Raw genomic sequence first — 25317 nt, forward strand, 5'->3', positions numbered from 1 at the left:
CTAACATAATGAAAAATAAAAGTTTTTGCAAAACTTTCAAAAATGAATCTTTTTGGGGAGCGACGGGCAAGGAATTCCATGCTTTTGCTTAATTTATTACCTAAGACTGCAGAAAGTTTTGCTTTTCTAAAATCTATCTCATTATACAGTACGAAGTCCGAAATCCGGACGTCCATTATCTGGAATGATCTAAAATCCGGATGTCCATTATCCAAAATGATCTAAAATCCGGACCTCAAAACCAACAATGTCTTTCTCATAGGCTTCACGCATGCCCATTTTATTACCCCCCCCCCGCACATAATAAAACATCTGAAGAGTCCTGATTCTCAATTTCACTTTGACACTAAATAAAACACCTTGTTATTGAAGAAACAATCATTTTAGCATAAATTTGTACAATCAGTAATTTGCCTCCGTTGCTGCATATCTGCTTTGTCACACATCTCAACCAAAACATTCCATATAGATAGATCATTGATCTGACGCCAACCTGGCAATTCATTATTTATTATACTTTCCTTTCATCAACGCATATTTATTGAAACATGTCAATTTGAGTAATGACTTATGTAGCGATGCCTAAACAATTTTTTTTATGTTAGTAATTCAATAATAAAGGAGTATCGCAACCTTTTATGTTGACATTACGCCTGGCAATGATTACAAATTTAAGTTAAATGCGCTAAAAAAGTTGACGAGGAAAAATTTACCAAAAATTTCTTTCCATGTGCTAAAAATAGATTTTGTTAATGATACTCATAGACCCAAAGATTACATTTAGGGCTATTTGAATTAAGAAGAACTGATTTATTATTCACCAAAACCAGCGCCAGGGCCCGTACGGCTGCACCGAGTTGCAGAATTTAGGACCCACAGAGACTGCATCAGGCAATAAAATATCTAGCATCGGCCCTCAATAAGCTTAGAATATATGTGGGAATTTATTTATTCAGAACTCTGATAAGCCTTCAACAAGTAAAAGAAATAGACATAAGTATAGTAAATAACTAAACTAATACAATTCAGGCTTAATTCTCTCAGTGTGCCATAGAAGCACAATAAAATTTAACAGAACAACTTGTCGTTAGTTGCCAAGCTCATGATGCATAGCCAAATATGTATAGTGAAGGATAGCTAAATTTGATGATGATAGCCACTAATTTTAAGTTTTCAGATATTGCAAAACAAAGGTGAAATTTTCCAATTAACGGATTTTGTATAGAAATGTGGAGAACTGGTAATAAATGAAAATGATATAAAAGAAGTTTTCATTGTGATGACAATGCTGTTCGATCATCAATCAATTAATGAATGGTGAAATTCGTAGTATGGTTCTAGATCCATAAAATACTGCTACCGATAGTGAAGAAAGTGACAGAGAAGTTACTGAAAACAAGAAAATTTTGATTGACAAGTTAATCGAAATTCTCAAAACAACAGTTACAGGACTTCAACGATGTAACTAAATAAGAGATTATGTCTGTCTACAGAATTCAAGAGAAAGTATTAGCACAAAAAAACAAAACAACTTAAAAAACTTACATTGAAAGAAAAGTTTTCTAAGGTAAACAGATATTAAGCTTCCTTTTTTTTTTTTTTTTTTTTTTGTGTGTGTGTGTGTGTGTAAATTTTGATACCCTTTAGATCATAAATACTTCATTATTTCATAAATCAGGATTTCATATTTTTAATTTTATAATTTCTACATGCCATCTTCCTAGATTTAAACTGATGATATAATACCCAGAAAAATCCCATATTGGGAATCACCGAAGTCCTGGATTCCGGACTTTGTACTGTAGTAATTGGTATTGTTTTATCATTTCTTCAATTATATTTTGCTTTGTCAACACTTCTGAAATTTTGTTATTAGATTTTAGAATGATTCAAGACTTTTTCTTCACTTCAGTTGCTTAAATAGTCACATACTGCATTGAATACAATTAATGATCTGTATATTATGTTCTTATAAAAAAATGAGAAAAGTAATACGTCAGAGAGACATTAAAAATTTACCTTTCTAATGGTATCAGTGGCACTTATGAATTTATTGTAGTTCTCATAAACAAGTGTTTGCATTTCACTATCCAGCGACTGAATCTGTCTATATATTTGATGTTCTTTCTGCATTAACTGATTTAGATTGCATTCCTTTAACAGCTAAAAGTGAAAAGCAATACATCAATTACATTTTCTTAATTTCTCATCAAATAATAAGTACAGTTTCATATATCAAACACTATATATTACACTACCTAGTATATATTACATACTTCTTAAAAATATTTGACCCTCTTATCTCTTTAATAGAACTATAAATCATTCTCATCAGAAAGCTACAAAAACAAACCAAAGAGTAAAATATTGTACAATTTATGGTAATAAATGCAATGTTAACACAGCACTGTATGAATGAAGTCTTGGAACTTAGAGGGTTAAATTTTTTATCCTCCCATTCAAACGCATGATTTAACTACAATTTGAAGACAGATTTAGTGCTACTCAGTTAAATAAATAATTGAGGTAAACACAAATACAAATAATATCACTCCAATATATTTTGAATTCTTTTATTTACTACATGATACAAAGTATAGAAATGATTAATATTTATACAGAGATCATTATATTTACAAATACTGCATACTGAAAAAATTTGAGTACATTCTTCTCTTCTGTTAATGAAACGATTCCATATTTTAAGTTTCTGAAAGTCTGAAATTAATTTTTTTAATGCTGAAAAGTTCTTTTTTTTTTTTTTTTTTTTTTTTTTCTTCCTAAATGAATTGAAACAATGTATACAAAATGGTAGTTAAGTGGTTCTGCGCTAGAATTTGCATCATACTCATTGTTTTATACTTAGAAAACACAACAAAAATCAAGTGTACTATTACTTTTGTGGTAATTACGGAAAAATTTACCTCTGATGTTAAAAAAAATTGTCCACTATAACCAGGGATAATTAAATGAAAAACAGCTAATTCCTCATATTTTACTGACAAATTTCACAACTGAATTATATTTATTTTATATAATTTTTTAGTCAAACAAAAAGGATATCAAATTATTTATTTGGAAGTAGAAAACAGTGACTAATAGTTTTATAAACAATAACAATTTCACTTTCTTATTCAAAAGAAGAAGGCATTTACAAATTTGTCTAGTTAGAAATGGAAGATTTACAATAACTACAAAAATTTAGGTATTTGTATCCTAACCTCACTTGGGATTAGGTTGGACTGTTTGACTATGGATTACACACTAATGGTATCTTCTTAACCCCTTCCAGCTTATGCTTTTAAACGGCTTATGCTTTATAAATATTTATATATATATATATACTTTAATTACCTTATTTCTTGTTTAAATGCATATTTTACACATTTTATTTTAATTACTCACCATTTTATGAATTTTAACATTATACATCTGAAAACTAAATATATTACTTAAAATTCTCTTTTCGTATGAAAAATTTGAAAACAGGGATCTACACACAGTCCTATGTTACATTCCTTGCACTCGTAATAACTTATTTGCCGTTTTGGAGGATTTTTCCGGGAATGTGAACAAACGAAGCATCGTCGTCTCATTTTCATATCAGTCTCTTCTGAACAAAGTTTTGGAAAATGTCTTTCAGTTAATCTTTCAGAATATCAGAATTTCAGAATCAATATCTGAAATATTTTGCATCATTTCTTTCTGCTATTTCATGCTCTGTTAAACATTTTTGACGCTTCGACATTGCAACGGTAAAAACAAAGAATTCACGTCTAACAAGATCTAATTATTTTCTAAAAACTGAACTGCAAACCGAAATACCCAACGCTTTAGAGCAAATAAAACTTCTTACAGTAAACAACTACCACGTGCGAATAAAGTGAGATTTAAAGAGACGTCATAAATCACGCCATTCGGAAACATTTATTTCCCCGTTTGTTTATATAATCAAAAACACGTGTATGTGAGTCATGCTTCTCTCATTTCGAGTAGAAGGTCTAATTTACATGTATCTGAAACCATATGGACATACAGTGCCATCTTGTGGCAGAAATTATAGTTTGAAAAACGTTCCAAAGTACTGGCACAAATACGTGACAGTCGGTAGAGAATGGAACAATCCTCTGGCACGCCTGCGTGTCGGCCGGTAGGTAAGTGCGTTCGTTGCTGGCACGTATACGTGACAGTCGGCGCGAAAGGGTTAAAGGAAGGAAAATCTTGATGCAGAATTTTGTAAGGGAAACAGGCTCATATTCATGTTACATAAAAGGAGAATTACAAAGACACACATTTAACCCGCTTGTTCCCTTGTATTATAGCACAGCTCAAACTATCGCTGTTCAGAAGTCTTATCTACTGATCTACCGGTGGGCTATCTGAGACTTAGCCTCAGTAGATTATAAAGAAATTTTGATAGCAAGATGAACGACAGTTACTTTGATTATTGTGTATGTAACTATGGCTTGCCTCCTCCCCCATGTTTTTAATAATTTTTAATACTTATAATACATAAATCAAACAGCACCTTATTCACTATTTGGTGTATGTCAAAAGACCCATGAAGGGAAAAAATAAATGCAAATATGCCATAGCTGCCAAATGTTGAAATCTGAAAAACTAATAGAAACCAGGTTTTCACACAGTATGGTGATGCCATTTCAAAGAAGCTTCTAGGGCCCACCAGCAGCCGAGCGGTAAAGTCGCTGAACACTGGTAGTTCGGTCTGAGGTTCGAATCGCGAACGGGCTGGCTGCATGGGCATTTTCGTGGTTTTCCCCATGTGTAACGTGTATACGAGCCAGTTTCCCTTAGAAAGTCCTCCACGAAGGCACCCCTCCCCTTAGGCAGATAGCCCTCGTGTGCTTTGCCATAATTAAATACACCAACACCAAACAAGCTTCTAACTGACTGAAATTCACTTTATAATGCATTGTTCAAGTTATTAAACCATTTGTAATATAATACTGATGTAAAACATATTAGTATTTTATTAGATATTCTAAATTTTATTATCTTTGGCTAATTTTATTTTGAATTTTTTGCACATTTATACTCAAAAAATCCTGAATAGGGAACAAAAGCTTACTTATTGAAGCACTTTTGAATATGATGAAAATAAAATTAATAATTAATGCACATAATTTTTATCTGTATAAACTTGGTAATATACCATGTAATGAAGTAAATACAAATATTGACTGATTAACCATTGGTTGAAGCTTCAAACAAAAATCTACAAATTAAATTAAGACAACTCAGATAAAATGAAATTTAATAAGAAAAAGGTCCATAAAATAAGAAAAAATACAGTTCAGGTGAAATAAAATTTAAACAAAAAAAAAAGTTTTCTGAAAATCACTAGGGAAGGAAGAATAGACTTTAGTTTATTCAGTTAATAAATTTTATTTATTGCTGAAAATGCTTCCCTTAAAGGTAAAAATTGAAAACTGGTGATCTACTGGGAGAAAAACTAAACATTCGACAGCTATGACATGTGAAAAAAATAGAACTTGCCATCATGTGCTTAACATTCATTGAAGTTTAAAGTTATGAATATAAAAAGAGGCATATATTATTCACAAATTACAGCTATTTCTTATGTCTACCAAAGCTCTTACTCTGGGATAACGTATAAGCATTAAAACTACTTTCAGGGTTACTCAGAGCTTTCCAGAATGGTTAAACTTTCCTTCAGTTTGTTATTGGAAAGGAACATTTTCATCCCTCTTTCTTTTCCCAAAACAAAAAATGCTATAGAAAAGATGTGAAATAATATGCATCTTTAACTTATTTTGCATATACTTCTGTCCTGTGTTCAGATAAAATCAACTTTCATAAAATAATTATTAAAACAAACTATAAATTGCAAGAGAAATTGAATGCAAATGGTTTTAAGAATCTCAATCCAGCCAAAATATATATAATGCATATTCTGCTCAAGATGGTTTTTGATTTACATTCTATGTTCTGGATAACCAATACTTATTACAATTAAGATAATAAATATTAATTTAGAAGCAAAACAACAAAAAACAGTGTTATATTTGCAAATTTTCACAGGACTGCTTTTGATGGTTTTACCGAAAAATCATTCTCAGCTGTCAAAGTGCAAGAATGGCTGGAAAGGAGTTAAGCTACTGATGCCATCTACTGATGAAACAACAACTAAACCATAATTTCCTTAAAGGCTGTAGGCAAAGACGGATTGGAATTAGGGTCATTAACTACAACAGAAAGATTTTTTTGACTGTGAAATGCCTCTAGAAAATCCAATTCACCAATGGAAGATGCTTTTTAAATAATTTTATCTGCAGAAAAATTGAAAGTGTGATTTTCCAATCAACAATCAATGTTGGGCAACAGAGCCAATCTGTGTTTCCTTTTTCCTAACATATGCCTCATGTTCCTTAACGTAAAATTTTAATGCTCTCTTAGTTTCACCAATGTAAATTAAATCATACTAGCAAGGATTCCTGTAAATACCCCAGGAATTCATATCCGGAATGGGGTCCTTGAGTATGGAACTCGGAATTTTATTGATAGGAGAATAAATGATATGAATTTTAAATTTCTACAAAATACGTGCAATTTTATAGCTAATTTATGGAGAGAAAAGAATGACAACAAAATTCTTATAATTCCCTAAAACAAGAGCGTGCCTTTTGTTGTGCTGCAATGAGAATTTTTTAACTGCTTGATTAATAATATTGGGTGAAAAGCCCTTGACCAAAAGCCAATTTGGAGAAGCAAACTTGAAATGCATAGAAAAGAAAGGAATAAAATGAAGTTAACTTGTGTTTAGTCGGATGACATGATTTGAAGTGTGGTGGAAGGCAAACCAATGAAGGTTTACTGTAAACAATAGTACTGACAGTTGGATGCGTTATGTGTGACCAAAATGTCGAGGAACGGAAGAAAATTGCATATCTCAAGTTTAAAAGTGAATTGAATAGCAGAATCCATGGAATTAACTGTTGAAAGAACTTTATTTAAACCATCTTTATTACCGTCAAACAGGGTAAAATTATCATCTGCATAGCAGAACCATACCGGGAAGTTTAAAGTTTCAAATAATTTTTATTCATAATAATGCACGTAATATACACTGGATCTTCTGATTTACAAGCTGCTCCATCTCACAATATATCACTTACAGGCAGAAATGGACATCACACCAGAATTTCACCAATGATCATGAGGTACAGTTGCATTAGCTGCACATTATACCAATTAACAGAAATTTTGTAAAAACAGAAGACAGAATTATAAAGTGAAGCAAAAAGGATCAGGGATGAAAATATCTAGTATCGAGCTAAAGGTATGCGGAAAGAAATATGCTAAAAAATGTACCAATATGATGCTTAAAATGGATAGTATAATATTAACCCTCTGAGCGGCCAAGGTTTTCGCTAAGAAAGTAAAAATTGCCCAAAACTACTATGAGAACAATTTTTTTTTATTATTTTAATGTAAAAACTATCCTGGTATTTCATACTTAGATTTGTGTACTTTTGATATATTGCCTTAATTTCTTTTGACATATTTTAATATGCACGTATATTAAGACACAATAATACGCCAAATAAATACTAATTCAGAGTGTCAAACAACAAAAATCAGAGTTATATTTTCTAAAACTTTCGCAGGACTAGTTTTGATGGTTTTACCGAACCATCATCCTCAGCTGCAAAACCATCGAAACTAGTCCTGCGAAAATTTTTGAAAATATAATGCTGATTTCTGTTGTTTGATTTCTGAATGCACGTATATGTACGTTCTTACAGATATCACTACAGATCTAAGTGGCATGATGCCGCTTAGATTAGATTACATAGATGCCGCTTAGACTTACAGATCTAAGTGGCAAGGCCATATATATATATGGCTTTGCCGCTTAGAGAGCTAATGGAAAAACACCAGAATAAATTGAAGTACAAAGTCAGAGTACCAGAACCATCAGGATGTTGGCTGTTCCAAATTTCTGGGGTTTAGATCATCTGCTTATATCTAGTATAATGACACGTAGTCATGACCACATTTCGGCTTTACTTGTTGTTTAAGTGAGTAAGGGAAAAAAGTGCTGATTCCCCAAAGGGTTGACACGAGAGCAGCAAATATCAGGAATGACAGAATTTTTAAGCTTAGAAGAGGCATTGGGCAGTAGAATTTAAAAACAAGGAGAAAATTTTTAGAATTTAAGAGAGGTACCAGGTAGCAGAATTTAAGACTTGTATAGACTGCACTGGGCACCAAAATGTTTAATACTAGCTTTGCCCCCTCTACAACCACACTTGTGGCGAAGTATGATCTAAGCCAACATCAATACTATGTCAATCAATATGCTATTATTGGTCACAGTGCAAATCCCTAGCCAGCAGACATTTGAAAAGTGACATGCAGGGTTCTCAGTTAGCCTGGGGGGTGAGTGAGTGATTATGGCACAAAAACCAAAGATGAATATAGAGCGACAAACACAAGATGGGATGATTACGATTAATGACATTAAAATTCAATAAATAAAAACAAGTAGACAAATGTACCAAATCCAGAGGATGAAGTCATATTACGATTGATGACATTAAAATTCAATAAATAAAAACAAGTAGACAAATGTACCAAATCCAGAGGATGAAGTCATATAAATACAAGTTAAAAGCACACATTAAAATTCAAGACACAGTCTTCAAAACAACATTAGGTAATAACAGCCAGTCTCTTTTAAATAATAAAATAAATAACAATTGACCTCTCTTCCGATTAAGCGGTCGAGAGGTAAGTCACAGCTATTAAAATATTTCTGACCTAAAAGTTTACTATTAAAATATTTCTGGCCTATAAAGACTATTAAAACATGGACATTCAATTAAAATATGATGAACAGATAAACAAACATTACAATTACAACAAACAGGCTCATTTTCAGCTTTGAGAAGGTAGTATGTGTGACTCTAGTGTGACCAATTCTGAGGCGAGTCAAAAGAACTTCCTCCTTACGATTTCCAGCAAAATCCCAATGCTCGATTCTGGGCTTTACATGTCTTAACTTGTTTTGAACCTGAACATCCCAAAGTTGCTGCCATTTTTTTCGGATCTTCTCTTTCACAACACAACAGATGTCTCCAAAAGGGATGAGGCGACTGGACAGTTCAACAGCACATTTCGCTGTGATATCTGCCAGCTCATTCCCTTTTATTCCCACATGACCGGGAACCCAGCAGTACAGGATTTCATATCCATGACTCGTTAAGTTTATATGTATCTTGAGAACATCCACTATGACTGGGCTTTGAGTGTTAGAAAAAGCTTCTAATGATTTAAGCACACTATAGGAGTCTGTATAAACTATAAACTTTTCTGGCAGAGCCTTGAGATGTACAAAAGACTATAATATATTGCAGTTAGTTCAGATGTTAAGACAGAGAAAGCATGGTGCAAGCGTCTACCTTCCATGTGATCTTTGATTACAAATGCCATCCCGACATGATCTTTTGACTTGGATCCATCTGTGAATACTGGAAGATAACTGCTATATTTGTGCCTGTGCTCAGCAAAGAGTCATCTGTAAATGATCTCATTAGTGTTTGCTTTCACGTGATGCTTGAAAACATCAAGAAGCTCAATCCGTGAATTTTCAAGGTGGGACTTCAAAATTCTGCACTGCTTGGGGGTGCATATCAGGGAGGGAATGTTCCTCAATGACAGGGCGAACTCTTAAAGGAAATGTAGGAACACAGGATGGACGTCTTTCAAATAAATTGTTACACACATCATCAAGTAAGCACAGCTTATTGGGATGTTCAGGTTGGGATAGAATATTAAAATATTGCAAAAGGGACAACTGTTCACGCCTCAGATATAGTGATGGTTCATTTGAGTCAACATATAGGCTCTGGACAGGAGAAGTCCTGAAAGCTCCTGAAGAAATCCGCAGAGCTTGATGGTAAACAGGATCCAGTTTTAACAATACTGATGACTGGGCGGATCCATAGTCCAGTTTAGAGAGAACAAGCGCTCTGTAAATGCGAAGCATAGAGCAACGCTCTGCATCCCAGGAGGTGTTCACCAACACTTTTAAAATATTTAGTGTTCTTAAACACTTCTTTCTCAGGTTTAAAACATGAGAAAGAAAAGTTAATTTTTGGTCGAACGTCACTCCTAAAGATTTTACTTCAGGTGCAACTGGAATAATTGTACCATTCAGATATAATTCAGGCTCAGGATGGAGACCTTGCTTCCTACAAAAGTGCACGCACAAAGTTTTTTGTTTAGAAAACGTAAATCCCTGTTTGTCTGACCATTCTTGGATCTTATTCAGAGCCATCTGCAATTGCCTCTCTACGTATCTCATGTCTGCCCCTCGACAGCTAATCTGCAGATCATTAACATATAGAGATCCCAACATGGTGGGAGGAAGTTCTTTTAGTACAGAGTTGATTTTTAAAATGAACAGGGTTACACTAAGCACACAGCCTTGAGGCACACCCTCTTCCTGTTCAAAAACATCTGACAAAACAGAGCCAATCCTTACTTGAAAAGTCCTAGTATTCAAGAAATTCTGAATGAAAATTGGTAGGTTGCCGCGCAAGCCATTCTCGTGAAGATCCCGAAGTATACCGTATCTCCATGCCTTATCGTAAGCTTTCTCAATGTCGAAGAATATTGAGACAAGGTGACTTCTTCTGACAAAGGCTTTTCGAATAGATGTCTCTAAAAGAAGCATACTATCTACGGTCGTTCTCCCCTTTCGAAAACCACTTTGATAAGGTGATATAATATTTTTCTTTTCCAAGAAGTAGACTAGGCGGCTGTATACCATCTTTTCAAACAGTTTGCAAACACAACTGGTAAGGGCAATTGGCCAATAGTTGGAGGGATTCCTTGGGTCTTTCCCTGGCTTAACAATAGGAATTACAACAGTTCTCCTCCATGCACTGGGGAAGGTATGCTCCTTCCACACCCTATTGTAAAGAGTGAGAAGGGCAGTCAGTGACTTATAGGACAGATGCTTCAGCATTTCATAATACTCGCTATCCAGACCCGGACAAGACCTATGAGTCTGTAACAAAGCTCTCTTTAACTCTAGCACAGTAAAGTCTCTATTTTAAGGCTCAAAGTTGGAAGAGTTGAAAGCGATGAGATTTCTCTCAGAGCGCTGCTTGATAGAAAGAAATGCACGTGAGTAATTTCTGCTGGAAGAAACGGCAGCAAATGTCTCGCCAATAGTATTCGCAATTTCTTCTATGGAGCTAATCACTCGGCCATCTTTTTCCAGAAAGGAAAGTGAGTGGTTTTTATATATTCCGCATGCTTTTTTAACTCTTTCCCAAACTTGTTTACTAGGCGTAGAGGATGTTATTGATTGCACATATGAAATCCAGGAATCCCTCTGGCTCTGCCTTCTTACTTTTCGTGCATTCGCTTTGGCTCTTTTAAATGCTATGAGGTTTCGCAGAGTAGGATATCTACGAAAAATTTCCCGTGCTTTTTTTCTGTTATTCCAGTGCTTCATCACAGTCGTGATTCCACCATGGTTTCATATATTTTAGTATTTTTCCTGATGTTCTAGGAATGGAAAGCATAGCTGCCTGAATAATAGTATTACTAACAGCTTCAACAGCATCATCGATATGCACATCTTCTACCATTTTCTCTGCGAGTTCTGCAGAGGAAGAGAAGAGTTCCCAGTCTGCCCTGTCCAGTATAAACCCGGGGGGATCTCAACATGGGGTTTGTTCCTCTTCGTGCAAGAGATATAAAAATGGGATAGTGATCGCTGTTGTAAAGATCATTTCCCACACTAAAAATGCAAAATGGCAACAGAGATGGTGAACAGATGGCAAGGTCGAGAGCGTGGAATGTCCTTGAAGGCTCATGGAAGTATGTTTCCTGCCCATTATTCAGGAGACAAAGGCTATGATCTTCGATCATCTGCTCAATTTGTCTTCCTCGGCAATTTGTATCTTTACTACCCCAGAGCGGACTACGGCCGTTAAAATCTCCTATAATGATAAAGGGCTCAGGCAGCTGCTCAATAAGATCATTTAAATCTTGCTGATCAATGTGCTCATTTGGAGGCAAATACAGAGAAACAACTGAAACAACAATATCAAAATTTGTTTGAGTAGCGACAACTTGGAGGGATGTCGTCAAAGAAAGTACATTTGAGGGATAATCCAGTGAGGTGAGGAGACCTACACCTCCACTGGCAGGTTCACCTGCAAGGTTATCCTTCCTGACGAAAGAAAACCTCTGAAGTTTTGCATGTTGTTCTGGTTTCAGATTTGTTTCCTGTATTGCTAAGCACACAGGATGATACGCATTTATTATAGATTTGATGTCAAGCAAATTTCGGTGGAAACAGCGACAGTTCCATGAGATGAGAATGGCCATTATGAATGGTTTTTGTTCTTTCTGTGCTGTTCTTTTGTTTTTCTTGGAAGTAGATGCCTGGGAACTTCTACACCCTCTTCTACTTCCATACTGTCTGAATCCGCAGATTCAGAAATCATATCGTCAAGAGAGCTATTGCTAGGACTTCTATTTTTATTAATTATTTTGTGACTTACAGTTTTAGGTTTACTTTGAATGATTGGTTTTTTTTTTTTTTTTTTTATTAAATGAGTTGAATTTTCTTTTTTCTTGGTGGATGTAGTCGGTTGGGTTTTATTTGGTACAGTTTGCGTGCCTATTGATGTTTGGGTGGCAATGCTACGTGTTGCTTTAACTGCACTTGCATATGATTTGTTTGATTGGAGCTGTGAGCTTTGAACTAGTTTTCTGGCTTCAGCATACGAGATGTTCCTGGTAACTTTTGCAGTCTGCACTTCTTTTTCAGATTTCCATTTTGGGCACAGGCGTGAAAATGCTGGGTGCTGACCCTTGCAATTTATACACAAAGGCGCAGCGATACAATTTTCAGAATTGTGGCCCATCTGTGAGCATTGGGCGCATGTGAGGCTGCCACGACAAGACATCTTAGAATGGCCGACACGCTGGCATTGGAAACATCGCATAGGGTTAGGAATATAAGGTCTTACAGGAAGATTTAGATATCCGGCCTTAATATTCTTAGGTAGATCAGGCATATTGAAGGTCAGGATCACGTGTTTCGTGTCAATTAACTGGCCTTCCTTTTGCATCTTGATCCGCCTAGCACCACAGACATTTTTGTCAGCTAACTCGGAGACGAACTCTTCTTCTGAAACACACAGAAGGTCGATCTCCGAGATTATGCCTCTACAAGAATTAAGTGTTTTGTGCTCTGACACAGTTATAGATATTTCTCCAAGTTTGGTTTTGTCGGGAAGGAGAAGCAGACTGGGTGGCCGATATGGTATCAATAAGGTCTCCTGATCGGAGGCGCTTTATGTTCCTTGGCTCACCTATACATGAATGTATATACAGTCAAAAGTCGTTAATTCGGACACCCATAATTCGGAATGATCTATAATCCGGACATCAAAACTAAAAACTTTATGCGCATGCGCCACGTTGACACATGCGCAGAGGCGTTCATGCGTGCGCGTAAGACCTTTTACGACTGCGCATATGAGTGTGCGCAAGTGCAGAATACGTTTTCGCGTGCGCATTTTATGTATAATGGAAGTATAAGCTAAAATTATCTAATTATCTATTTCAGTTAATGTTGATGATTGCGTTGTTCCTTAATTTTCGAATCGCATCCGGCTTATTATTTTTTGCAGACTGTAAGAGCAATTTTATAAAAGTAAGCTTAAACTTTCGATTATATCAAATAGAATTTCCGATATATATTTGTTAATATGTAAAGGATCTAAAGTGAAAGTATGTTTTGAAATCCGAAATCTGTTTATCAATTTCACGCTGCTCGGCGGCGGGCGCCTAATGAATTGGAAGTTGATTTGTCAGCACTATCCTTATCTTCAGCGCAGATGTTTTTATTTTATTTGGCTTATAATTCCTTACCAAATGTAGTATTTCATCTCGATATGCTCTGTCTTTGATATGATTTAAAACAAGTTCCTCGTCATTATAATTCGCTTCCAATAGCGAAGAAAAGTGACAGAGGTTATTGAAAACAAAAAAATTTCGATTGACAAATTAGTCGGTGTTCTTGACACAGCAATTATAGGACTTGAACGGCGGAACTTTGTAACTGAACAAGAAATTATGTCTGTTTAATAGAATTAAAGAGAAAGTATTATCACATGAAACGAAGCAAAACTTAAACAACTTACATTGAAAGAAATGTTTAATAAAGTAAACAAATAAATATTAAGCTTTTTCTTTTTGCAAATTTTGATACCCTTTAGATCATAATTGTTCTTTATTTCATAAATTACGGTTTCATATTTTTAATTTTAGAATTTCTGCATGCCATCTTATGAGATTTAAACTGATGATCTATAATCCGGAAAAATCGATAATCCGGAATCGCCGAAGTCCCGACGAGTCCGGATTAACGACTTTTGACTGTATTTGCTTACGAGAAAAGGAGACATCTTTTGCAGTTCACCAGAAGGACTAGAGACAACAAGGAAGCGAGGATTTTCAGCAGTTTCGTTGGCATTTGCATTGGTACGTATGTTCTTGCTAATGGTTTTGTCAACAATTTCAATATCTTTGGCATTTGCTTCAGTACGGATCTTCTTGTTAATAGATTTGTCGACAATTTCGATATCTTGGTTGGTTTCACTTAACTCGGGTTTCTTAAGAATAAATAAGCCATGATTGAAAGAGAAAAAATTCGGGTCCGACAGCCACGCCCACCACGGAGCCCAACAAGGGAACACAGATTCCTGTGTTAGGGCTAGCCGGACCTATACGCAAACTGAAGCCCCACAGTCGGCTTTCCCAAAAGCAGGTACTCCTGAGAGCTTATCCCCAAGCCACTGACACGAGGACTAGTGACCAGCCGATTGACACCCGTGAGGACGACTAAGGTGCCTCCCGTTTAGCTGAAGCAGAGGCCAAAGCAGTGTGTTGGGGACAGTACCTCGCCCCTCAACTACCAGGACCCTCCTTTCCAGCGACACGGATCTCCACGCACGGCAAACACATGGGCAGTTTTCTCGCCACTCGAAAACTAGAGACAAGGGCTGCTCCAGTCTCTCGTGACGAGCCCCAAACTCCGTAGAGAGAAACCACAAGGGAGAAGTGAAGGAAAAAGTTCCAGCTAAGAGCAGAGGAGACGAAAAAGAGGATAGATCACTGGGGCTCCAGGATCGTCACACCCGTCTCACAAAGAAGATGATCCCCTGAAGGGCTAGGGTACCTCGGGATTGCCACACCCGTACTCACAAAAGTGAGTCCCCTGAGGGCCAGTTAGCCTGGGGAAAAAATACCATTTACAGAACAGCTGTCTCCTTTTGTTATTATATTCTCCATTCCCAAACTTTGTAAGGTGTGAATTTTTTTATTATTTTATTTAATTATTAATTATTTATTTATTTTATTTTATTATTATTTTTTAGTCCAAAGGAGCTTTGTCCCCTGAAGGACTATCATTTTTGTTTTTTGACTTTGTGTCGAAAACTTTACAAGGCTGTATTACTTTCCAAATCATTGCCACCAAATACTATCACCCTGTATTATATTTGAAGAAATTAAACAATGAAGAATCTGCATAAATGTATGTATGTTTCTCGCATCGTGATAAAACAACGTTACCTAGAGCCATCCAATTTTGAATGACGTAATCCTACTGCGAATATGGGCATCTGAAAGTCCAAATTTGAAATTTGGAATTTGTTTTATTATCAATTTTGTATTTTGTGCAACTTTAACAAATTTTTGATGAACAAAATCAAAGACTTCAAAGTGAAAAGTGCGAAGAACTTGATATTCAATAAATAAAGGTAACACACAAAATGTTAAAAAAATGCCCCTTCGGATGTAATTTTTTTTTTTTTTTTTTTTTTTTTAAGTCAAAGTCTGAATCTTAGATCATTACACATATTGGATATCCAAATTTTGGACTCTGTACTATATTAAAATTGATACTTGAAATTTATAGTTACAAATTTTGTACACAGATAGATGATTTTAGTACAATTACACGCGAAATTGTATTTTTTTGTGTAATGTAACATGAAAACTCTAAAGAAAGAAGCTATGCCCGAAAAGTAAGAATACAGGGCCAAGTCCATTTAACATTGAATAAATGGGTTTCTCACTAAGTTTGCGAGATATCACCAAGCTGCCAACGGATTTGGCGACTTATTTTATAACCAAATTTGGTGGGAAATCGACAAAAGTCGCCAGAATTGGCAAAATTTTCATCTGGGTCCTGTATCACCATAAGTATTGTAATTAAATAAATGTAATTGATCACTGCATTAAATGCAACTGTAATTCTACCCTCATATTGCTTTCGAGTAATGTTGAGAAGCAGAAGGTACTAGAAATATCTCAGCGGCCAGTTGAAAACTATATAAGTCTGGAGAGAGCATCTGCTGTGCTAGATGTTGCTTCATTTTGCTTTAGAAGTCAAACAACATACCAAAATGCACACTCTTGTTTTAGGAGATTATAAGAATTCTCTTGTCATTCCTTTCCTTCCATTAATTAACTATAAAATTGCATGTACTTTACAGAAACTTAACTTCCGGGTCATTTATTCTCCTATCAATAAAATTCCAAGTTCCATACTTAAGGACCCCATTCCGGATATGAATTCCTGGGGTATATACAGGATTCTTTGCCAGCGCAATTTACTTCACATTGGTTAAACTAAGAGAGTCTTAAAATTACGTGCTAAAGCACATGAAGCATATGTTAGGAAACACAGAAGTCCTCTGTTGCCCAACAATGTTGGTCTGAATATCATGGTTTCCATTTTTTTTGCAGCCAAAATTATTCATAAAATAGCTGACATCTACCATTGGTGAATTAGATTTTCCAGAGATGTTTCACATTCAAAAAATCTGTTCTAGTTAAGGACCCTTATTCCAATCCATTTCAGGGTTGCCACTTAAAGAGGAGAATGAAATTCCCTGACTTTTCCAGGTGTGTTTTGAGAAAATTCCAGTCTATCCTCATAGTACGTGTTGGCTGCGTTGAGAGGTAAATTAATTATCGTACCATTTGAAAACACAAAAATTTGCCAATTGCATATGACTTATTATATATATAATCCTGAAAGCATTACTATTCTAGCTATAATAGGTGTTGTTTTCTCCACTGAAGATTGAGATTAGAATCTGCCCAATATGGATTTAAAAATGAGTTTTTTGCAGACATTTTGCAGCTAAATGAAAGAAATAAATCTATTTAATGATATTTTTAAATAAATTCAGGTATTTTATATTTATTTAGCAGCATACATAAATAAAAATATGTGCATTAAATTTCGTGATAGTATGTCATCATACTGCTAGATTTAGTTTCATCATTATGCCAGAGAAATTTGCTTGAAATTTGAAAGTATTAACTAATAATAAATAAATTTAGAGGAAAGAAGAACATTAAATGATATAAATATCATTAAAATGAAATCAATTACTTAAAAACTGAATTACAATAATCAATGATATTTTGGCGAATATAGTCATATTAAATGTTAGCCTAGATGACTGATTACTATTTTTTTATTTTACTGCAAAATGAAAAATAAGGCATTTATTAAAATTTAAAAAAAAAGTTTAAAAAGATTTTGCGATAAAATCCTAGTCTTTGCTACGGCCTTGGTACAATTTTGAAAACTGCCGCAACACCAAAATGACCGGTTTACTGCCCAACACCTTCTTAAACAGAGACTAAGAGACAGAAAGAGGTAACTGTTGTTACTGCTCATCATAATGTCACCAAATCCCATGTGTACCATACATGGAGGTTAGAATAAAACAAATATGTATTGTTAAGATATAAAAACTTCTCTGCAACAGAAATGGCTCCATCCCAACGTAGAGAGAAACAGCTCCATATGCATGAAATATCTGTCGCCGAAGCTTGCGAAATTCGAAGGGCAAGTTTATCAAGAGTACTTAAAACGAATATCGTTTTAACTTTCCTTACACTTTAAAGGAAAAGAAAATATTTTTTGCCCAAGTAAATTAATTAATAGATTAGCTATTTTGAGAAAAAAGTACAAAAATCTGAGTATAAATTATCACGAAGGTCAAAGAATGTTTCTTCTGAACTCATGCTCCACAATTTCCTATACACATTACGAAGGGGAAAATTCTCGCCATCAGGTTCCATCACCATCCCCTTGGCGAGTTTTTCCATCTGCTTTCTAGCGGCACTCTAGCAAACTGATTTACATTACGTCTATGGAACCTTTCTTTCTTTACATTGACATTCTTACATTAGAACAGAGTACATGGGGGCTATTCTAGCCTCCATGGTACCATATATTAGGATTAAACCGATTTTGTTGTATACGAGAATGGGAAGGTATTTTCCTTACTTCAGCATAATCTGAACATGCGAGTCTTAGGATTCTCGCGGCTACTGGAAACCAAACTTGCCGGAAACTTGCTTTGCCTTTCTAAAAGACAATCTAATTTGGAGCTGTGAAAATTGGTTATACGCCAGCTGCCCGAGTGACGCTCATCCGATACATAATTCGCCAACAAAATGATGGTTTCCAACACTGGCGCTAAACTCACTTTTGGCGGGATCACCGTATGACATTCCCCTAAGTTTCCCAAATGTTGACTAAAATATTTAAATTCCTTGACTTTTCTCTGACATTTTTGGTCAATTTGCGAATTCCCTGACTTTTTCTGGTTTTCCAGGTAGAGTGGCAAATCTGCCATCTTTACCTTCAGCCTTTAAGGAAATTAGGTTTTAGTTCTCTTGTTTCATCAACAGATGGCACCAGTGGCTTACCTCCAGTCCAGCCATTCTTATCTTATCACTATACCTTATCTCGTTCATTTGCTCTTTGGCAGCTGAGAATGATGGTTCGGTAAATCCATGGAAAGTAGTCTTGTGAAAATTTGCAAAATGTAATGCTGATTTTTGCTGTTTGGCATGTTTTTACCTAAACAAAACAAATGCTGGAAATTAGTACTATGCATGTCTGCTACAGTGAGCAATGAGAGCCTGTTCACATGATGGCATTAAAATTACATGCTAAAGGTAAATCACACAGGTACTGAATGTAATCCTTGGAAATAGCATTCCATATAGCTTTGATTTAACAACAAAGTCCAGTCTTAGAGTCTGCCCCACCAGTTGTACAAGCGAGTCACCGAATGATGAAATCCTAGACATACTCAATGGGCGACATTTCCAGAGAATAAGCACGCCATGGAAGAAGCGAATGCTGTTGTATCCTAAAGAAGACTTGTACAGCCTGAGAAACACATGCACGGCATTATAATGCTGAACAAAAATTTTTTATGCTTAGAATGCATGGAAGAATTGGGAGGACATCTGGCTCCACAACTTCCCTCATGTAGCAATCACTGTTAAGGTTCCCCGCAATCTGAACTAGATGGGATCAACAATTATACGCAACAGCTCCCCATAGCATGATGCCAGGCATTTGACCAGTATGAACCTGGATAACACAATGTGGGAGCAGACATTTCCCTCTGTGACTTCTGATGGGTACTCTTTCATCATTGCACACCAGATTGTAGCAAGATTCATTGTAGAAAACAACTTGTTGCCACAGGGCAAGCCATGCACTGTGTTCCCTGCCTACTGAAATTAGAGGCATCAGTGACAGGGGAAGCCTGCATACAGAAACCTTTGCACGCAGTTCATGCTGTGGCAGACAGTGACAAAACGTGAAGCTAGACAGCACAACACTTGTAGCCCTGCTCCAATGTTGTGCTAACACTCGAGAGAATGCTGTACCATTCGTCACAGCCATGCAGATGAGGTATCTGTTGTCCAGTGCCACTGTGCTACTGCATGCCTCCACCGCCAGGATTTCACCTTATTTAGTTCTCCACTGTCCATTCTTTTAAAAACGCATCACTGTTGTGACATTACGCTTCTGTAGATTGCATTGCTCAATACGAAAATCCACCCTCTCACTTACCAATGACGCTGCCTCATTCGAACTCCGTTAGTTGTTGGTATGGTAGCCTCCCCTCCCGGCCATTGACGAGGCATACTGACCACCAATTAAACATTCACATCAGACAGAAGACAATAAACAGATTTCACTGTAAACTTAGTCTTTTATATACATAAAACAAGTGGCCGGTTTTCATTTCACACCACACACAAAATCACTTTGCAATTCTAATCATTTGCATGGCTTACCTTACTTTACGTTCCATGTAAGTTTGGTTCAATTTGCATAATACCTTCATGGCACTGCAGTTTCCATAAATATCAGTACAGTACAAAGTCTTTAATCTGGACGTCCATAATTCGGACCTCAAAGCTACAAACTTTCTACTCATGCGCATAATACGTTTATGCATGTGCGTTTATTGTATAACGGACGGTACAAGCTAGGCTAAAATTATCTAATTATCTATTTCAGTTAATGTTGCAGATTGTGTTGTTCCTTAATCTTCTAATTGGATCCGGCTTGTTATTTTTTGCAGACTGTTAGAGCAATTTTATAAAAAGTAAGCTTGAATTTTCTATTATGTCAAAAAGAGTTTCAGATTCTGGAGCTGCCAAAAGATCTACAAAGTGAAAGCATATTTCGATGTACCACTTCCGATAGTGAAGAAAGTGACAGAGAGGTTACTGAAAATGAAAAAATTTCAATTGACAAGTTAGTCGGTATTCTCGACACAGCAATTACAGGGCTTGAACAGTGGAATTGAACAAGTAATTACGTCTGTTTATAGAATTAAAAAGAAAGTATTAGCACAAAAAACGAAGCAACTTAAACAACTTACATTGAAAGAAATGTTTAATAAAGTAAACAAATAAATATTAAGATTTTTTTGTAAATTTTGATACCCTTTAGATCATAATTGCTCTTTATTTCATAAATTACAGTTTCATATTTTTAATTTTATAATTTCTGCATGCCATCTTACCAGATTTAAATTGATGATCTATAATCCAAAAAAAACCCTAATCCGGAATCGCCGAAGTCCTGACGAGTCCAGATTAAAGACTTTGTACTGTATGTGTACATTTTAAGTTAAGCGATTTTTTAGATCACCTTGTACTGTATGCAAGTCATTACTGCCGACCATGGAGAATGCGTGTATTTTCTTGATTCAAAATATAAGCATCCATTAAGCAACTTACTGAAACAGCAAAATGGGTTTCAAAGCTGTTCGTCTCACTATTATTAATAAAGAGCTTTTATTATTGCAAGTTTTATTTATTCAAGCAGCAGCTAAACAAATATATGACCATAAAAATGCACAGCCATAAAGTATTAAAATTACATTATATTTTAAAGAATACCTTATGTAAATACAGATCTGGATTAAATTCCGGAGCATTAATATTGTATGGATCAAAACCTTCTTTGCTGTCATCTTTAACGCCATAATATTGCTTCAGCAATCCTCGGCGTCTGCTTCTCTTTTCATCTGCTATATTAGACATCGTTTAATAAAATCTAGAGGAGAAAATAAAATATAATCAATTTACAGGAATCTTAACACACTAGAAGTATTACTTTTAGGTAAATTAATTAGAGAAAAAACTATATTGTTACAATTAGCCTGTCATGAGAAAAAGATTCAGGAATATCTTGCAACAACACTAGTTTTATTCAAGTTTCATATGCTTTACTGGGCACTAAAATGCAATAATATCTGCCATACCAATTCTTGTCCAGAAACAGATATATAAATTGAACTTATTCATAAGTGATTTTTTTAGTACACATTAATTCAATTTATATATGAAAATAAATATTTTTTTTCTACACTGAACTTAACCATTTTGGAGATAATACAGATCTTTGTAATTTTTATGATGCATTATTAAGTGTAACTATAAATTCATCTAGACAAAGCACATGCAGCATATCTTACAATTAGTTATGAATGACCAGCATAGAAAAATTATGGACAACCCTTTCTGATACACAACAAGAAATACTTTGAGCATGACGCACATTTCATTATTACTCAAATGAATTTTCAGTAAATATGAACCAAAATTTTAAAGCTCTAAACAAAACCCCAAAATTTTGTTGAAATCAAATGTACAAAAATGATGCATTCAATGTTATCGGATTACATGCATTCCCAAAGAAAAATCACAAAAATGGTAACCGATGTTGAGAAAAAGTATCTGTGTGGTAACTCGGATATGTATGCAGTACACGTCTGTTTTGGTTGGTATATAATGCTATGTTGTGCAATACCAAATTTGTCAGATTCTCTGATGTGTTTGTGGGTAAAAACAGATCATTATGTACATGGGAAGAAATACAAGGTAAAAAAGGATTTGGGGGGGGGAGAACCGATGTTTTTACAACTGCTTTCACAATTTTACTGACCAATTGCTAATGTATAGAATTTCCAATGCAGCTCAATTTTGAAAAGGCCATGGTTGATCTTTACATTATGGTAACTTGGCGATTTTTTGGCGAAAATTTGGCAACCAACTCTCCTACAGCAACCCTCTATTTTTTTTTTTTCCCGCCGCCATTTTGTCTTCACGAAGTAGACATGTTTCTTTTCTTTTTATCTCCTGAACACTTCTTCCAATAATCTACTAGCCGAATTACACTTATGCTAGAAATTTTATCTAACAAAACTGCTTAATCATGACAAATATTCACTGCAAAATTGGGAAAAAGTGCACAATACCATACTCCTTACGCGTTTTTCAAAACAACACATACACATAAACCATGTACACACCAACTTATTTTTACTTAAAAAAACATCCCAGAATTGCACAAAAATGGCATTGCGCACACTCTTCACTATATCCATGTACACTGCTTTTTTCTCATAAATTAGAAAAATTTCACGAAAATACATGACAATTTTCTCAATCTTTAAACCCGGTAAAAAGAACATATATGTCAGATATTTATATTATTTCCATGCACGTTTACTTCAACTAAAACGTATACCAAATTCCTACAAACATAAAATTCACAAAATAACTATCATTTAATTAAAAATATAATTAAATTCAAAAACACTACTTAAAATATAAATGAGCACATACATTAAATTAATACATACATAAATACCCATTTCGAATTCACTTTAATTACGGCCATGGGATCCAAAAATTCACGAACACTGTTTCACACAACACAGAATAAAGCCAAATACAAAATTTCCAGGTTGTTTCCCGATTTCCCCCCTTTTCCGATTAAAGAACCGTAATTCGTCCATTAATATCACATGACATATCCCATGATCTCTCATTTCCCTCACACAAAATAATGCGTAATCGGAACTGAGTACTGCTCACATTATTACCAAAGTCCCAGGTAGTAACCTTTATCGCCTCCAAAATGTCGCCAAACTACCAGTTACTATATTGTAAAGATCAACGAAGGCCATTTCCTTTTGCACATTAGTTGCCAAGTTTGCGAATGTGCTCCAAATTCACAAATGACTTCAAGATTTTTCAGTTAGAGGCACGGATAATCAGAAAGTACCCTATATTCTTTTAAAGCATTAACTTTATAAAAAATGAATTAAAAAACTGGAAGCACTTCCGCAGAGAACCCGGTAAATGTAAACATCGCCAACTTTGGCGATAATAGTTCAAACCTGGTAACCTAGCTAATTCGTCCTATTCGCTTATGCGAAGGTTGTCGTTCGCATTTGGAGATTTATATTATTTTTCTCTTATTTATTATTATTTTTTCTGAATTTTTTAACAACAAATAGATAGAAATATTTTCGCATAATTAAAGAAGTTTTCGTCGAAAGATGCCGGTTCTCGGGTCGTCAGTTCGGGACCAAAGGAAGAAATTATGGCGGGAAGGGTGAATGCTAATTTGTAACATGGCTGTTCACATTATGTTCTTAATTATTAACAGCTGTAAGCACGCAGAACCATGAGGTTTCCAACCCCTATAATAATTTTAAAATGTATAAAGTTCTAGTTTTATTAAAAATGCTACTGAAGAAAATTTTATTACTGTTGAAGGTTATTTGTATTGTGAAATATATTATGAAAAAGGATAGGTATTTGTTTCAACGTAAAATGCTTTAAGCTGTATGCAAGTAACTTGAAAAAAAAATACTTAAAACTCTGTAAAATGGATATATTAAAGGTCATGCATTCATTAATTTATTACATGGGCATGGCTCTTACCGAAATACATCAATCAACAGGCAAAGTACTTAATAGTGAAAAAAGACATTTGTAATAGAAATATTAGTATTCTATATGAATTAGAGAAAATACATATAAGTATATTGTAAATGTAAGTATAAGAATACTAATTGTTATTTTTTAAATGAATTTTTACTTCCCGTTATGTTTAATACATTGTTTTCTGTGCTAACTTGAATTTAATAGAAATTTATTTTCGTATATCACGTTTAACCTGTTAGTTTCATATCTACATACTTATTATCTGTGAATTTTTACTACCATTGTCTGCTAACTTGAATTTACATCACTAAAAACCACGTTTACAAAATATGCTTATGGCTCGGCTCATTGGCGAGTAAAACTGCAACTGCGCCAAAGGGTTCTTTCCCGAAGCGCCAACGGGTTCTCTGCGGATGAAAACCCAAAAAACTTTCAAATAGTTACTTAAGTACTAATTCAGAAGTCAAACGACAAATATGACACGGCTGCTTGGAGGGTTAATAGTCAGATTTGCTAAACGTACACTGAATCTAACTTCATTGACGCTACTTACTCAACACTTTAAAATCAACTTATATTCCTCATCTAAGTATCATATTTCACCTCATACATTATAAGTCATTCATCATTGCTAGCTTATGAAAAGTGGAAGATTAATCAAAGAGTTGAAAAGTATAACTAGATAGATGGATTAATAGATATAGCAAAGCCTATAAGGCTACTTGCAAGTGAAATTATACGTGAAGGAAATCCCAAAAAACACAGTGCAAACCATAAAAAACAGTCTATATACTTCGTTTCATTTACATCGCTGTCAGTATACAGAGACTCAAAATAACACACATACAAAGCAAACAGATGTCTTGTGTTGCACCCCGCTAAGTCTTTTAGCACGGATGGGCGAAAATCATTCCTGCTTGAAGTACAATCCACTCTGGGGGCCCTATCCTACTTGCGTGCGACGAGATCTCGATACGAGAGTGACGTCACATATGACGGGTTTTTCGTGCGGAGCGACAATTTGCAATCCTCCAGCACCGATCGAAACCATTTCGTGCGGCGTAGCGATCGTCTGGTTTTCGGCTGCTTATGTGCAACCGTTTAAAAATCTTGCGATCGAAAAGTAATGGCGTCGGATGAATATTTAGCGAT

The 25317-nt window shown here is 35.1% G+C and overlaps 1 protein-coding gene across 8 annotated transcripts in view; it reads right to left on the minus strand.

Moving 5' to 3' along the window:
- Vps51 (vacuolar protein sorting 51) overlaps nt 1-25086 on the minus strand; it is a 171901-nt gene extending 146815 nt beyond the window's left edge. For 3 of the 8 annotated variants that reach the window (XR_015038908.1, XM_085809105.1, XM_085809111.1), the window contains exons 1-3: nt 24719-25006; nt 21325-21481; nt 2020-2163 (exon numbers count right to left, since the gene is read on the minus strand). Coding sequence is in view for 7 of the 8 variants with exons in the window: in XM_085809105.1 (XP_085665231.1) it covers nt 2020-2163; nt 21325-21468 (288 nt within the window). In the remaining variant the exon portion in view is untranslated. Of the gene's footprint in view, nt 1-2019; nt 2164-21324; nt 21482-23072; nt 23269-24718 lie in introns of those variants that run through there. The other 5 variants (XM_085809109.1, XM_085809107.1, XM_085809106.1 and 2 more) reach the window with 5 other exon arrangements.
- Between the last annotated feature and the right edge of the window lie 231 nt (nt 25087-25317).

The sequence above is a fragment of the Stegodyphus dumicola genome, chromosome X2 (genome assembly GCF_044657685.1).
Source record: "Stegodyphus dumicola isolate Sdum_Otavi_A_Nest chromosome X2, ASM4465768v1".
Classification (NCBI taxonomy): domain Eukaryota; kingdom Metazoa; phylum Arthropoda; class Arachnida; order Araneae; family Eresidae; genus Stegodyphus; species Stegodyphus dumicola.